This window comes from Periophthalmus magnuspinnatus, chromosome 15 (genome assembly GCF_009829125.3).
Source record: "Periophthalmus magnuspinnatus isolate fPerMag1 chromosome 15, fPerMag1.2.pri, whole genome shotgun sequence".
Taxonomy (NCBI): domain Eukaryota; kingdom Metazoa; phylum Chordata; class Actinopteri; order Gobiiformes; family Gobiidae; genus Periophthalmus; species Periophthalmus magnuspinnatus.
The window spans coordinates 13,560,293-13,577,156 of NC_047140.1; the positions used below are offsets into that span (position 1 = coordinate 13,560,293).

General features: G+C 39.1%; 1 protein-coding gene across 1 annotated transcript in view; it reads left to right on the forward strand.

Annotated features, from left to right (window-relative positions):
* fancl (FA complementation group L) overlaps nt 1–16,864 on the forward strand; it is a 49,089-nt gene that overhangs the window by 29,447 nt on the left and 2,778 nt on the right. Inside the window, exons 7-13 of the mRNA XM_033980190.2 lie at nt 2,835–2,903; nt 10,893–11,043; nt 11,244–11,327; nt 13,159–13,204; nt 13,338–13,419; nt 15,241–15,357; nt 16,669–16,740. Coding sequence (XP_033836081.1) covers nt 2,835–2,903; nt 10,893–11,043; nt 11,244–11,327; nt 13,159–13,204; nt 13,338–13,419; nt 15,241–15,357; nt 16,669–16,740 — 621 coding nt within the window. The remainder of the gene's footprint in view (nt 1–2,834; nt 2,904–10,892; nt 11,044–11,243; nt 11,328–13,158; nt 13,205–13,337; nt 13,420–15,240; nt 15,358–16,668; nt 16,741–16,864) is intronic.

The following is a 16,864-nucleotide window of genomic DNA, read 5'->3' on the forward strand; positions in this document are numbered from 1 at the left end:
ACATTTTAAATTTGAAATTTTCATCGAAAACAACGTAATAAAAGAAACAATACTCTGACTTCTGTGCAAGGATACTGCTGTGCCCAATAGGAGCCATGTATCGGTGGAGGTGAAAACAGGAGTTAATCGGCAAAAATGCTGTCTTGAGAATAAGTGATTAAAGATTGCTCAAATGAGTACGAATCACTCCATAACTATAACAACTCTAATCCCTTTTATAACATAGTTCTTATAACAGTAATGATTCTCCCCAAAGTCCTTTTAAGGTCTTTTAAAAGGGAAAAGTTGCGTATCTATATCACAATAATTTGGATATCGTTAGATCCTTAGTACACATGGAGAGGCTGAAGAGGCTGAGGGTTCTGCTGGTGATGGAGGAGCCGTGAATTTTTAAAAATGTATGCACATTAGGCCTGTCACAATAATTGTCTCATGGCAATAATTGTCACGTCATGTGGCCAAGCCAGCTTGTCAAAGCCTGATCTCATCTGACCTCATCAGATCTCAGAAGCTAAGTCAGGCTGAACCTTAGTACTTGGATGAGAATCTCAGGAGCCACAGTGGGGCCCCTGTGGCAAAAACTGTAGTTGTGTGTGTGGCAAGACACTTCACCCACATTTCCTAGTATGAAACTGGTGAGTGCATGAGTTCTGGTGGTGGTCGAAAGGGCTGATGGCACAGCCTTGCTTCGATCGGTCTGCCCCAAGGCAGCTGGGGCAACAATAGTAGCTTACCACCACAGAGTGGATTGAATGAATAAAGCACTGCAAAGCATCTTGAGTTTCCAAAAAATATGTCATATAAATGGTTATTATTACTATATCAACCTATCATTCCATATTTGCTAAATGAATAATTTCAGGCTCACCTGTGCTCTCTAGGAGCACAGGTGAGCCTGAACAAAATGTGTACTTTTTCATAATTTTTCCACACACTCACAAACTAATGTAAAACTATGATAAGTATTTACCACAGGTACTACCTCACCAAAACAAGTAATAATGAAAAACATGAAAACCTGTCATATGCAGTTCCAATACCATGTGGTAGAGCTAATACTTTTCTTGCTTATCTGAATGAAATCTGCATCCAATTTGAAACTCATAATTGAACTTCAAACCGTCACAAATATCTGGCCCTCTTTTTGTAATGATCTCATGTAAAAGTGCTGCTTCTTGACCTGGATTCACATCAGAGCAGGACTCACGCTGTTTAAGTCGTGTGGAGTTTAATCTGCAGATAACACGTCACTCATTTACATCTCTGTGCTCCGTGTCATCTGGGGCAAATCATGATCAGGGGAAGAGAGGAAGAGAGGAGTGAGAGGAAGAGAGAGGGGAAGAAAGGCGATGGAGAGGAAAGAAGGAAGAGAGAAAGACAGAAGAAAGAGAAGGGGGTAAGAGAGAAAGATGGAGAGAGAGACAGAAAGAGAGAGAAGATTTGAGAGAGGAGATTCTGTAAAGATAAGAGTTATTCAGTTCTTTAGAGGCCTGTATTCACTATACAATTTTACAGATATTTAATAAAAAGATCTACCAATAATTCTCAACCATGACATGAACTAAACTGAAGCTAAACTAAAATGAAAATTACAATTTTAATTGATGCATGAGTGGTTGGCACTCATGTCTCATACCAAAAAGGTTCTGGGTTTGATTCCCAGGCCTTTCTGTGTGGAGTTTGCATGTTCTCCCTGTGCCCCAGCGGTACTGAAGGATGGGTCAAATGCAGAGGACACATTTCCATGCAAGGACAATAAAGGGACAAGAGTGGGCTCTGGCCCTACAGACTTGAACTCTATCTGTAAATGGATGAGCATTAGTCCTGGACACATATGCAGCTGCCCGTCCATGGGAGTGGATCTCTCCTTCACTGTAGTTCTCCTCATGGTTGATCATTTTCCCACTGAGTTTTTGTTTTTTTAGTTTTTCCTTGCCAAGAAGGAGGGTGTAACAACAGGGGATCTGGGACATTTATCCATTTGCTTGTTTCCTTTTGATTAATCTGCTTGGTTGTTATTGACCAATGTCTGTTTTATTGTTGATTTTCTAGCTTTCTGTAGGCTAAATCAATGATCATTTTCAGCCCCAAGAGGCAACTGCTGTTGTGGTTTTAGGCTTTACAAAAATTAATTGAATTGAATTAAAGTGTACCTTACCCTTAAACTTAATTTCCTATCTGTCTATTTACATACTGTAGTATGTAAATAGACAAATTTACCAAATTTTAGAGGGAAAAATCTGAAATTTTTTAGGCAAAATTGCCGAGCCCTAATCGGACCTTTTAAAGTTAGTTGTAACAATAAGCAAAACTCCAACTCTCTATCACCTCTCTCCCTTGAGTGTGTCCTTCTGCCCTCCACCCCTCCACTCCTCTCTCTCTTTCTCTCTCTCTCCTCCCCTTCTATCTCTCCTCTCCCCCTTTCTCCTCTCCTCTTTTTCTCCCTTCTCCTCTGGGTGTCTGGAGCTCAATGGTGGATACAGGGGGAGATGGTGCTGATTTAAGCCCAGCTGACAGGCCCCTCGGTCGGGGAGGGGGCTCTGGGTGGGACCCCTGAGTGCGCCCACCTGCCCACCTGGCCCTGCGCACCTCTGGCACCACAAAAATAGCTCGGATCCGTCCACCATCCAGCTGCTTCCCCGAGCTCAGCGCCAGGTTTACCCCAGAGAGGAGGCACTGGCACGGGCACAGGAGGAGCGGGCACGGGGGGGGGCTGAAGGTGATCCAGGAAGTACAACAACAAAAGTTTTACTGTCACAAAGAAAGTCAGAGTTTGGTGAAACATGGTTTTAATTAAGTCAACATTTTAAAGTTTTGTTTTTTTTTCTCAACAGCACCCCACAGAGGCTCCAGAGTGTGCTGCAGATGTGCCGGTCCCTTTGGTTTTCCACTGGACTCCACAGGTACAGCAATGCAATGAAGTTTATAAAACATTTATTGAGTGATTCTCAATAGGGATGATCTCATGCCACATGAACTTGTAAGATAAAACTGCCACAACACTGTGTAATAATGGGGAGCATTATTTCATAATATTAATGCATCTTTTTAGCCACAAAATATAATACACTTTTTTCATTTTGATTGTTTTTATTGTACTGAAAAACCTTATTACTAGAAATATATTGGTCGAATATATTGGTTGGTCAATATAGCAGTATAGTTGATATTTGCACTTTTTGGTTTATTGGCCTTAAATCTTCAGCACAAGATGATATTTTGTTTTAACTGACCTGCTGCCTTGAATACATACAAAGCTTTATTTTAACACTTAATTTTGGAGAGATAAATGCATAAAACATGACTACAAAAGGGCTTCTGGATTTCAATAAAATAATGATGCTATTTTTTGTTTTGTAAAATGTTTGTCACATTGGTCAAATTAAAAACAACAACATGAATAGCTATTTGGGCTGGGCAATACAACAAAAAAATGAATAACTATTTTTCCTTCCATTTCAAATTTGATTTTGTCTTCATTAAAAGTAATTTTAAAAAAAAACAACTGGATTTCAATATCAATTTCCTGAAAATAATCAATAGACTTTTAGTCTGCCAAATAGTGGAAAAAACATTTCTCAGACACCTTCACTGCCAAAGTTATTGTTCGCCTGTCCTTGCATACGCTCTACAGTAAACACTGGGTCTCATTCTGTTTAAAAGCTGCTTAGCCCGTAGAGAGGGCTGCAAGATTAATCACAGTTGAATCGAATTCGCAATTTGAATGGATGCAATTAGTACCGTAAATCACAGAAGCTGCAGTTTTGAAGTACCACAATTTCTTCCACAAATGACAAAATTTCCTGTCTGACTTTGCACAAAAAACTGCTAATCGTGTAGGTTAAATACAAAAGTCACATTTACGAACATTTTTGTACAGATCTAGTCAATTCATATTTCAATTCTCCTGGATGCATTTAAAATATGAACTTAGAACAGAATGCTAGTGTTAAACATAAATCACAAATCCTATTGCAATCACAATGTCAGAAAAATCATTGTTGGATATTTTTCCCAAATCATTCAGCCCTAGTTTAGTTATTTCAATTTTTACAACTACCTAAATATGAGAATAATCCTTAAGTGTCTGGTGTTTTTTATCGCTTCGTATAGTTTTATCCAGATGCCCTTCCATCCTGAAACTACCACTCCACTACCCTCTTTAGACTGTTTTTACTTCTTCACCACTCTCCACCTCCTTTATAATTCCTTTAGTTGTCCCCATAATGATTTTCTTCTTTAAAATTGGACCCGTGGCTGAGTGGCACTTGAGCTGTTTGAAACCGCTCCTCTGCCTCTGCTTTCTGTCATTATCGTGTTGTTTTTGACTGTCCCTGCTGCAGGCTCCCTCCTCTCCTCCACCCGCTCTATCGCGCTCTGTACCTGGATCCTGTAATTGGTTTGAAACACTTTGAAGCGGCAGCCATTTTGTTTGTTTATGTTGTCATCTTTGTTTCATCTCTGCCACGCTACGTCTTTAAAGGATCATTATTTACTCATAAACTGTGGCCAAACACATTGCTATAAATGAGACTTGGGATAATCTATTTGTTGACAGTTTCCATGCTTTCTTTTCAAGGTTGAGTCTGGAAGTGGGCAATACAAAGTATGATTGTGCTTTGACCCTTGCCAGTCTGCGTATGGTTAATTTGGGCTTAAAGGCACTGTTTTGTTTTTGGTTTGTTTTTATGTGAAACATAGTACTAGTTCATTTTAAATGGTTTGCCAAAGTCCAAATTTATTACTCACTTTCCTTACACAGTTAGAACATCCTAATTATTCACTGCGATGAGTTTATAAGCAACTTTCAGAGATGAGAGCAGAGTTTTGCTGTCACAGTAAACACGCAAAGTAGACACTTCCCGATTCTCAGAATAACATGCAGACAATACACAACATACTTATTTTGACCTCAAGAGCTGCTTATTCAATATGTCTGTTCTGGGTCAAGACACATTTAGCTCAAATACATGAAAAAAAAAAAAAAAAATCTTGGACAGGACCTTTTAATATGGTTAATTTGGTCTTTAACTTTAACTTTCACTGCTAATTTTTTAAAAACAGAAAATCAAAATTAGCAGTGAAAGAAATAGCAGGAGTACAGTACAACTGGAGGATAAGTGACCAAAAAGGTGCTTTATCATATTAAATGAAGCAATTATTATATTTTGGGCAAAATAGAGACACAAATTTGAACAATATTTTTTTTTTTACTTGATTTTAACGCATGGAAAATAATTGCATTATTGCAAGTATTAGGATATGTGGCAAATTGTTGAACTTGAGCCCTAACTCGTTTGAACCTTGCTCGAAGGGCTAAGCCAACTTTAACAGTGTACAACAATGAAATGACAAAGACAACATGAAAGATGCTGGTGCCAGGTTATATCAATTATGTAAATACTAGAAATATGGATTTAAAAAAAAAAAAAGATATGGATTAAATATATCTAGAAAACTTGATCACAAATAAGATGAAGATTTGTGGTCACACCACCCAAATATTATTCAAAACTCAACTTGCAACACCCACATAGTGCAGAGTTTTGCTCTATGCCAGCTGAAGTCTACAATCTAAAAAAGTTTTCGAAAGAAAAGTCTCTTCATGAGCTGCACAGTTGTAAACAAGAACGTGAACAGGACCTAAGTCTGTGTATACCAAACTTCCTCTGAGCTGAGTCCTCCCTGTGGCTCCTACACCAAAGTCTGCCTTCAAAATGACAGGAATTTTGGTCATTGCATCCACACAATTTACTATAGAGAACAAGGGAGAGGAAGAGGAACAGAGAGGGAGAGAAAGGGAGAGGAAGGGGGAGGAGCACGATGGAGCAAGAGAGAGAAATGTAAACTACGATCTGAAAGTGAAACTATGTAAGTGAAGCATGCGGCTGCCGCATGAGGATCATCTGAAAAAACAATATGTATCATTAGTGCACATATGACATGCACACAGGAGAAATATTAATTTTATAATTATAATTAATATCATTAATCGAATTACCCACAATAATCGTTACTAAAAAGTATTATATGGTGAAATCCCTAGGAGAGAGTGAGAGAAAGGGAGAGAGAGTGAGAGAAAGAGGGAGAGAAGGAGGGAGAGGAAAGGGGGAGGAACAAGATGGAGGGAGGGACTGGGAAAGTGTAGTTTCCAGAAGGTTCCCGTCTGCTCTGGTTTGAATCCTGACTGACACAGAGTAGGACAGAGCTGTGGATAGAGATGCACTGTTCTTGTGTGTGTTTGTGTGTATCTGTGTGTGTGAGAGACTCTAGTGTATTTCTGTGTGTGTGCATGTGTTATATATGGGTCTGTGTGTTATATGTGTGTGTGGGCAGAGGCAGTTCCAACATGGCAGCTGCACAGAGCAGCCGTATGGAGTCTGTCGTCCTGCTGCGTGGCTGATGGATCGCTCCCCAGCCCAAACATGAAGTCTCTCTCGTGTGTGAGTGAGCTGGTATTTAACACTTTATGGGGACTAAAATTTGTACACACTTACATCAAGTCTACCCCAGGGCAGCCGTGGCTACAATAGTAGTTTACCATCACCAAATGTGGAGTGAATGAATAATCCACAAAATTGTAAAGACTTTGAGCGTCTGGAAAAGCACTATATAAGATTAATGCATTATTATTAAATCCTTTATAACTAGATCGGCAACATTTAAATTTCATATGCGACTTAAAATTGGTTTGGGTTTAGGTAAAGTTTTTGGTTTAGGTTAAGGTTTGGGTTTAGGTTAGGTTGTAAGTAGGGCTGAATGATTTGGGAAAAATATTGCTTTTTTCCTAGCAAACATTGCAGTTGTGATTAGATTCATGATGTATGTTTTAATAATAGCTTTCTGTTCAAAGTTCACATTTTAAACGCATCCAGAAGAATTCACAAAAAGATTGAAATATGAACTGGCAAACTAAGACAGGAATCACATTTTAGAACAGATCTAAACTACATTTAGTTGTTTGTGGAGGAAATTATGATTACGGTATATCGAAAATTGCAGCCTTTGAGATTTGCCAGTTACATCCATTCAAACTGCGATTTTGATTAAATTGCGATAAATCTTGCAGCCCTAAATTCAATGTAATATCCCCAAGAAGCATGGAAACCAAACATGTGTGTGTGTCTGTGAGTAGGAAGAGAGAGAGAGAAGGGGGGAGTGAAGGATAGGGGAGTGTGCTGTCTGTCTGTCTGACGTGTCCATTTGAATGAGTAATTATTGCTTGTTCTGTGTCGAGGCCAAGACGTGCCACACTCTCCTCTCTCTCATTCTCTCGCTGTCTCACTCTCTCTTGCTCTCTCTCACTCTCTCCTCCTCTTTCTCTCTCGCTCTCTCCTCTGCAGTTTGTGTTGTCTCTTTGTGCTTTCAAAACACAGGCAAAACATGTATTCTGTGAAAAGCAACTCTATCAGAATTTGTGCCAATCTGATTAACTTTATCCCAAATCACCATTATGTCATCTTGCTCTTATAGTGCTTTTTTAATGTACATTTCCTTTGATTTAGACACAATGCATGGCTTTAAAATATATAAGAAATGTGTTGCTATAGCCCTGATGTAGACCTGGTTTAGTTCTAGTTTATTTAATTTAGAGGGAAGAGGAGGAGGAGAAGGAAGAAAATTTGTATTGTAGTCCTGGCTTAGTCCTGGTTTGGTTCTAGTTTATAGGCCTGATTTAAGCCTTCTTTAGATGTGACAGGTCTTACTTTAGCGACAGAGGGACTATTTTCTCTTAAAGTGACCCTGTAGGACACTGGAGGTTAATGATGGTAGATTTAAATGTGTCCCATTACACTTTATAATGCTGCTTATTTAAACACATGAGCTGCTCAGGCCTCCAAGGTTACAGTCTGTGTAAATAATATAGAGCCTCATTTAAAGGGCCTGTGCCCGATTATTGTTCATTTAAATCAAGTCAAATGTGTAAGTAAAATTTGTCTTGCCTTAGTACGGTTATATTGTTAAAACAAAATAATAATACTTTTAGAATAAAAGTGAGAAGTCTTCATCTAATTCTAGAGCATATCATTCTCAGTGAAACAGGAAGTGTAGTATTGGCATACTAGCATACCTCTCTGGTCTCTGAACCACTTATAAATTCATTGTGGTGAATAATTAGGATGGTTGGAATGCATAAGGTAAATGAGGAATAACTTTGGACCACTGCAAAACGTTTAAAAGGAGCTAGTTGTGTTTGTCACATTTTGCACATCCTCTTTTGTCTTGCCAGTAAAACCTTGCAACAAAAACTCCCCTAGGGTTAGTAATCTTTGTGGGGAATTACTGGTTAAAAAGTTGATTAAGCAATAATAAATACACAATCCTTGCTATATAACAATTTATATTCACTCTTAAATAACTTCTGCAGAAGAAAATACCTAGTGACTAGACACTAAAAGTCTGTATTACAACAAAATTTGTGTTTTAATAAATTTTAGCTGTCCCATCTGTATTGAATATTGTCCCTTCATCAAAATCCAGAGTATTTTGTTTTGTTCACAGTTGTTTCTTTAATCTATTAATCCAAAATCATCTTCTGCGAGCACTAAAAGTCCTATAAGTCCACTGACTTCTGCATTGGAAAACTGAGGTATCCAATGGGAGATGACAATACTGTAAACACCATCAGAACAAAGAGCCTTGTAGCTGTTGGGCCTTGGATAGCTACAGGTCACGCTAGTGAGTAGAGGATTTTTTTTTCTTTATACCAAAATGACAATGTGCTGTGGAATTCTACACATATCACTGATTAAGAAAATAAAATTGAAAAATGAAGCAGTGGACATGTACCGGTGGCGGTGGCGGTGGGATTGATTGACAATATGGCGTCTTGAAAATAAGCAATTACAGATCAAACATGCACGAATCACTCCAAAAACAACTTCAAGAGGGTAAATGAGAAGGGAAACAACTATAACATGGTTATAAGCTCTGAAAAGTTGATTTTGCATTATAGGTGCTTTAAAATGTTCGTATTTAATGTGAAATTGAATTACCACTGGTATTAACCCGCTCTTCATGATCCTGACGGTTTTATTTAGCTATTTTGTCAATAAATTAGGAAATGAACATTAATAACAGACCAGTGCCTTCGTTCCACGAGGTCGCTAACAACATCTTTGATTGACAGCATCACTAAGCACCAGCAGGGGGCAGGAGGAGGCATTACTTTCAACAGCCTTGGTCCTGATTAACAATAATAATGCGCAAGTCTTGTATAGCGCTTTTCCAGATGCATAAAGCCTCTTTACAATTGTACATTATTCATTCACTCCACACTCAGTGGTGGTAAGCTACTCTTGCAGCCACAGCTGTGCTGGGGCAGACTGACGGAAGCAAGGCTGCCAATCTGCGGAATCGGCTCCTCTGACCACCACCAACGCACACACCACATTAATACTAGGCAATGTGGGTGAAGTGCTTTGCTTATGGACTCAACAGTTTTGGTCACTTTTGCCCCACTGTGGCACTTGGAATTCAATTGGCTCTTTGGTTGCTATGATACTCATGGTCAGGATTCTAAATATGGAACTTGGCTCCAAATTCGCCCCTTTAACTACTGCCTTTGATTGGCTTCATTTGGCTTGAGCCGAATGCTATGGGTGATGTCACACACTTCTTTATGCAGTCTATGCTGTCCACTTGGTACTATTCCCAGTGACAGCACCTCCCCACACCTGCGCCGATTAAATACAGCCCTTAAATCTGTGCTTAGGTTCATGTCTCCTTCACACGTAGGCGGAGAGAGAGAGAAAGAGCATCTGATGGAAAAGATGTAAAAACACCAAAAATTAGGCGAAAAAATGAACCAAAAATTACGGGTCATTGTGCCAACACAGTGCACACAATTAGGCATCGCACAGGTGTGAGAGCGGCAATGATTATATGGGTAAATTAATGTGAAAGAGGAGAGGAGGAATGCAGGAGGAGGAGGAGGCGGAAGAAATGGGGAAGAGAGGAGGAAGAGGAGAGGAAAGGGGGAGGAGGAGAGAGAAGCAGTGGAGGAAGAGGGGGATAGGAGGAGGAGAAGAAAAAGATGTGGGGAGGATGGAAAGGAGGAGCAGCAGCATTTATTTGGCAAATGAATGTGAAAGAGGAGGAGAAGAGGAGGGGGACAAGAGGAGGCGAAAAGGCGAAGTGCAGAGGAAGAGAAGGAATGGAGGAAAAAGGGAAGGGAGGAGGAGGAGAGGAGTGGGACAAGAGCAGAGCGAGAAGAAAAAGGAATGGAGGAAAAGGGGAGGAGAGAGGCATAGAGGATGGAGATAATGAGGATGAGGAGAGAAGGTGAGGAGGAGAGCAGATAATTGAATCAGAGAAAAACACTTGAAAATAATGGTGAATGAGAAAGGATTATTTGGTTTGAAAGAAGTGACCATTTGAAGTGTAGTGCCCATGTCATTCAGAATTTAGGAAACTGATAGTAAATTATTATCTATGGTGCCACTGGAAAGCTGTCACCACTCCACAGATCTTACCTGTACCTTAGCCTGATGGTGTCACCTTCTTGTCTAAGGTGGAATGGATGGAATTGTAAAGTGACTTTGAGTGTCTGGAAAAGTAGAGCAAGTTAAGGTACAATTTATTGTTTCATTAGTTTCCTGTTCATTTGACCCATCCTTCAGTGACCCACTCCACATTTTGAGCTAGTCTTGGTCAGGAGTACCTAAGCTGGAGGGTTTGACCTATTGTGCATGTTTTGGGTTGATGGGGAAAACTGGTTGCTTGCTCTTTACAGTTAACAAAGGGAAGGTGATTGGTTTAATAAGGATAACTTTTGCAGTGCTTCATATTAGTGAAGACAAACATCTCACTGACTGAATGTATGTCTTCAGCAAATAGACTTTTTAGACTTGCAATGTCATTTATCACTGTTCTTTATTTGTTGTTCCTAGACGACCCTGGCTCAGCTCCACAGTCAGTTTCTTCAGCTGGTCGAGTCTCTCAGGGAATTCTGGGACGTTTTGGACGAAATCGACCAAAAGACATGGGTCCTAGAGCCAGAGAAGCCCTGTCGATCGGACGCTATGAGACGCATCGCCATCGGTACAACATGGGAGGGGAGGGCATCTGGCACACAGGAGTACTGGAGGAGGACATGTGGCACACTTGGATATAGGAGGATGGGAGGGCATCTGACACACAGGGCCATAAGAGGATGGGAGGGCATCTCACACACAGGGATACAGGAGGATGGTAGGGCATCTGACATTTTTATAATCTTATTTAAACCTGTGTGTTTTTAGGGAACAATGCATCGATCAAAGTGGAGGTTGACCCCAGACACCCAAAGATGCTCCCAGAGTGCTGCCTTCTTGGTGCAGAGCATGGTGGGTAACATGATTTGTGATTATTTAAAACAAAAGTGCTGAAAATACCAGTCAGTACTTTATTCTTTTAAATTCTCTCGTGGTGGAAATTAAATTGCTGGGTACCCATTTCTTATAAAATGCTGCAAAGCTATGTTAAAGGCCTTGTACCAAATGTTTCTATGTATTTGAACAAAATTTGTCTTGGCCAGTACAGACATATTGTATAAGCAGCTTTTGATGTCAAAATAAGTCTTCTGTGTACTGTCTGTGTGTAAATATAAAGCATTTTACTGTCACGGCAAAACTCAGCTCTGGTTTCTCAAAGTTGTGAAAAGTGCTTATAAGTACATCGTGATGAATAATTCGGATGCTCAGAATGCGTAAGTGAGGAGTAACTTTGGAACGTTTAAAGTGAACTAGTTCTGTTTTTCACATTTTTAAGATAGTAAAAATCAAGTACAGTTCATATTTTTCTTATGACTTGGGAGTACCGGTGCTAAATATTTATCATAGTTTTACATCACTTAAGTGTTAGTTTGTGAAGAAAAAGTTAAAAAAGGTTGAAAATTACAAGACGTAACAGAGTTCTGAAAAGGAATGTGTTTGTCTATGTCTTAAATACACAAAATAACATCCAAAATGTGGCATCTGCTGCCATGATTTGGGACAAATATCTAATTGCCATTTTGTTAATTCAAATTGCAATTTCAAATCGATTACGATTACTCTTGTAACCTTAAATTACAAACTTGTAAGCACCACAATTGTTCGACTAGATGAATGTTGCAAGATTTTTGTGGAAAAATCTGTGGAAAATTACAGCCAATGAGCAACATTTCCATGGAAGTGAGCAGGAGATGGCCCTCGTCCAGGCCAAATAAGCATCAGGTTTGTGGAGATGCAAGACCACTCACAGTAAAGACACAGTTTTGAATGAAATGAAAGCCTATATTTTGGCTAAAGGTTACATACTGTGGCTTTAATTATTTAAGTATAAGACCATCTCTATAAGCTACAATTGAGACATTCTTGTGCAGTGTTTTGCCTGTCTGTTTTTCTACATTGTGCTTTTGTCTTCTGTCACTTCACTCCAAACCGTGTCTCTGCCCCTCGTCAATCGGTCGCCATTGTTTCTGCTCACCAAGGTCACATGACTCTGAGCGCGTTTCCACGGCGACGCCACTCCGGAAGATATTAAACGCGACAGAGACGAGACCCCAAACACGGAGAGGGCGAGCGGGAAAAGTATTGGATTTTGCATTTAGGGAAAATAGGAAAGAGTGATGAGAGACAGGAGACAGGAGGAATACAGTTCACAAATAACATGGAAAACATGGAAAACACGGAAAACATGGTAAACATGGTCTGCTGGCTCTAATGGGTCTGTCCTTATGTATGTCCTTATGCTCATGGGCAAGACACTTTCAACAACTATGTATGAACATATTAGGCCAAAAACAGACAGTAGATGTATAGATGAGGAAATACAGAAACTATTTATATATGTATTTAACTACGAAGACAATACTAGTCTGGATGATTGACACAGATTTGAGTTGTGAATGGTCGCATTTAGCAAATTGCAAGTAACATAATTTTCTCTGTAAACAAGAAAACAAAAACAAAAGACTACAAACGCCATGCAACTTTTCAGAAGAGTGTCTGCCCCTGCTTGTGTCCATGGAGATGTTATCGCTTCTCCATGAGACCAGTAGGTGGCAGACCCTCACTAGAAACGTTGCATAGTGCACCTTTAATGCTCTTGGAAGCGTTTAATGCTGACTATAAATATTGAACATATGAATAATTATTTATTATTAATGTTACTGTGCTGTAATTTACTTTTCAGTGGTGACTCCTCTGAGGAACAAACTCAACGCCAACATGCACCTGTGGTAAGCAGAGTTTCAGTGTTTCTGTCATCTATACTCTCTCTACCTCCATCTCTCCCTCTCCTCCACCCCCTGAATCCTCTGTGTTGTTTTAGTTAGTGTTAGTTTTGTTTTTTTTTTTGGTTTTTTTGTGCAGGAACCCTGAGTGCAGCGTCCTATTGAACCTTCGGGATGTTTTGGAGATACAGTTCCCGTCACCAGCCACTCACGAAAAATCTGTGAGTCACAAAATGCACCCAAAATATAAAAAAAAAAAGTCACCAAAAGTTGTGTTTACATTTCTGATACTTAACTTTAGCGTTTGTTTCTAGGTTACAAGGAGAGTAAAGAGTGAATGCTTTTCTCTACTACAATTAATCAAATTTTCCACTGCAAAAAAATACTGTTAAGAGTTAATTGGCCTGAATCAAAATGGCAATCCTGTGTTTAGCAGATTTAAGAAAATAATTATTTATATTATTCATGTGTGTAATAGTATCTGAATGTATCTGCAATTTGAATTTGCAGTAGTAATGCTCTCCTCGCACATAATTTAGATTTTTTTAAAATGCATATATTGAAACAAAGCAAAGTCCATTGAACTGAACGGGATTCCAACTTAACCAGAAGTGCAGTTTAGCAGCATTTGGAGGCAAAAGTGGGCAGGGCGGAATAAGGTCAATACATTCTTAAATTATAGTAATAACAAGACTGCGTTTAATGTATAAAGCGCCTTTATGAACACTTGATACTCTTAACATTTTTAATTCATTTCATGTTAGTAAGCTCCTTCTTTAGCCACAGCTGTCTTGAGGCAGAACGATTCAGAAAGCAATGCAATTGATAAAATTATAATTGATATTCTGTCATTTGTAATGGTCATTGATGAGCTTGTGTCTTTTTAATGGAGAGGTCCACAGTCAATCCTCTGTCAGTAAAAGCATGTGGTTTAGAGTAGGCGGACTTTTTGTGTTAAATGACAACGCTTAAAGGCCTGCATTGTTTATGTTGTTAATAAGACGAAACTAAAGTGAAATTGAAAATTCAGAACGGTCAAAACAAGGAAAAAAAAAATTCTAATTAGTCCCCCAGCCCTAATTTTAATGCACTCATTTTTTACAGTGTATGTTTCAGTTTATTGTTGAGGCGGGCTCAGAGTCCCTTTAATTGGTTTCCTGTTTACAGATGATTTAAATAACAAAGATTTCAGAACGCGCGGCTCTATCTCTCCCCTTTAATCACACAAACGCTTGTATCGCTCGGCTCCGTCTCTGCGCGGGGGTCAGAGGTCACCTGTTTATTTCTCCAAAGCTGAAATGATTAATGCTCCACTTCATTAAGATTCACAGCAGCAGGAAAAGTTACATTCACCAGATGTATTTTTTTTTTTTTTTTGAAACCTACATCATGAGTCTCGCGGAGTGAAGAGGGGGGTAGATGCTAAAGAGAGCAGGTAGAAACAGAGTGCAAAATAAACTGAGATTAATTAATGGGTAGTTAAGGATGTACTGTCTTTTGCCATTGCGTCAGAAAAATGCGATCTTTTTCTGAAGATTCTACTCTCTGGTCATGGTGTTTTTTTTAATTTGTGGAATAAATTTTCACTTTTGTAAAAAATTACAAAATGTATTTATCTGGGATATAAAATGATTTGTCGCATGATAATGTATGTTTATTACAGACAGATTTTTAACCTAATTACAGAAGCTTGGAAAAATTATCAATATTGATAGTAGAACCGATATGTCACTCATTTCTACATTTCTTTATGATGTTCTGGGGTTCAGTTCCCTGCACAGCTTGGGTTTTGTCTGTGTGGACCTAATTTTCCTGGTTAGGCAAAACCTTATCATAAACTTGTAATAAACTTTATCCATTATTTCTGGTGTCATATTGGGCCTAAAAGGTTCAGTTTACTTGAAAATATTTAACAAATATATATTGCAGCTACAGCACAAGGCTCAATTATATTTTCTCTCCTGTGTAATACATGACTGTGGAATGTTCACTTCTTGTTTTAACCTGTTTTATTTCACTGTATATTATGACCTGTATTTTAGAGCCTAAGCGTGGAGTGTGGCATCTGTTACTCATTCCGTCTGGACTCAGGGATCCCGGATCAGGTCTGTAACGATCCTCGCTGTGGTCAGCCTTTCCACCAGGACTGTCTATACCAGGTACGCTTAAACATTTTGCTACTGCTACTGCTACTGCTACTATTCTAAAACTAGTAACTATCCTCAGAGGTGTCATCCTTTCGACCAGGACTGTCCAGACATTTAATGCTAAATTTACTTCCAAGAGCTATGAACCATATTATAAAGGTTACCTCTTTTAGATCTTATTCATTTAGATTGACTGATGCGTCTTTATTATGGTTTAAAATTAACAAAATGTAAAATAATGACACATGCATTAAAGACCAACTACGGTAGTTAATTGAATAAATCTATTTTACTATAACTATATACTAGATAAAGTGCATAAGAATGCATCTTTTTCAAGTTATTTTTGACCAATAGAAACACATTTTAGGCTGACAACAACATCTCCAGGGAGCCAAGCAACCTCCAACCAGAAAAGCTACATACTGCATCTTTAACACAGCTGCACAAAAATGTTGTTTGTGTCTGTATTATATTATCAATACCATTTCATCTTGTTCATTTTGTTCACTCTTATCTTTTTAAAATAAGTTACATAAAATGAGCTACACATTGCCATTTCTCCAGCTTAAATTCAAGTAATATTGGATAAAGAGAAATAAAGCCTTCAAGTGCACAGATTTAAGGTCGTTTTTACACTGCCACAAGTAAGATTGACATAAAAGAGCATTCGCTCCAAGCATAGACTTTATGAAGAATATACAGTCTATGGCTCTTAGAGCGGTGCTTGGGTCGGAGCGAACATTCTGATTTGCCTTAAAAGCCCGCTCTGAGAGAGCTTGAAACAGGTGATCTGATCTGCTCCTCTTGCATTCTGGAGCGGCTCCACACACACTAGAGTGGGGCGACTGTGGTGTGAATGCAGCTGACCTCAGGCCGACCTACACAGTCTGTGGTGAAATTGCTTGGAACTGAATTTTTAAAAAGACGCTTGGATCAGCTGCTGAGCTGTTGTTTGACACATGTAGGCTAGTCTTGGTCTGTGTTCAAAAAGGTTTTTCCCTGTTGTCACCAGTGCGTATGGTCCTCACGCTGTGTTCAGCCACAGGTGGAAGAAAAGACCATCGTGTATAGCACCAGGGAAGTGAGTGCATGCGTATTCACTGGGTCTGTCCATTTGAAGCACTTGGAAATAAGTTCTGTAATCGGCTGATGGCGTCTCATGTGGCTCATTCTGTGTGTTTGGGGGGAATGATGTGTGGTGTATGTGAACAAAGGCGACCCTAAATCATTGATCATGGTCAGCCCTAAGGGGCAACTGCTGTTGTGATTTTGGGGTTTCCAAAAAATATCTAATTGAATAAACATGCTTTGTGTTTTTAGTGGCTGCGTGCACTGCCGTCCACACGTCAAAGCTTTAACACTATTTTTGGAGAATGTCCCTACTGCAGCAAGGTAAGTTCATTTATTCAGTTATAATTCATATTCAAGGTGTTTTGTTTCATTCACATGTTTGAGTCCTTCACTCTGTTTATCTACTGCTCTATTCCATCTTGTGATATCATGAAACTGTAGTTTT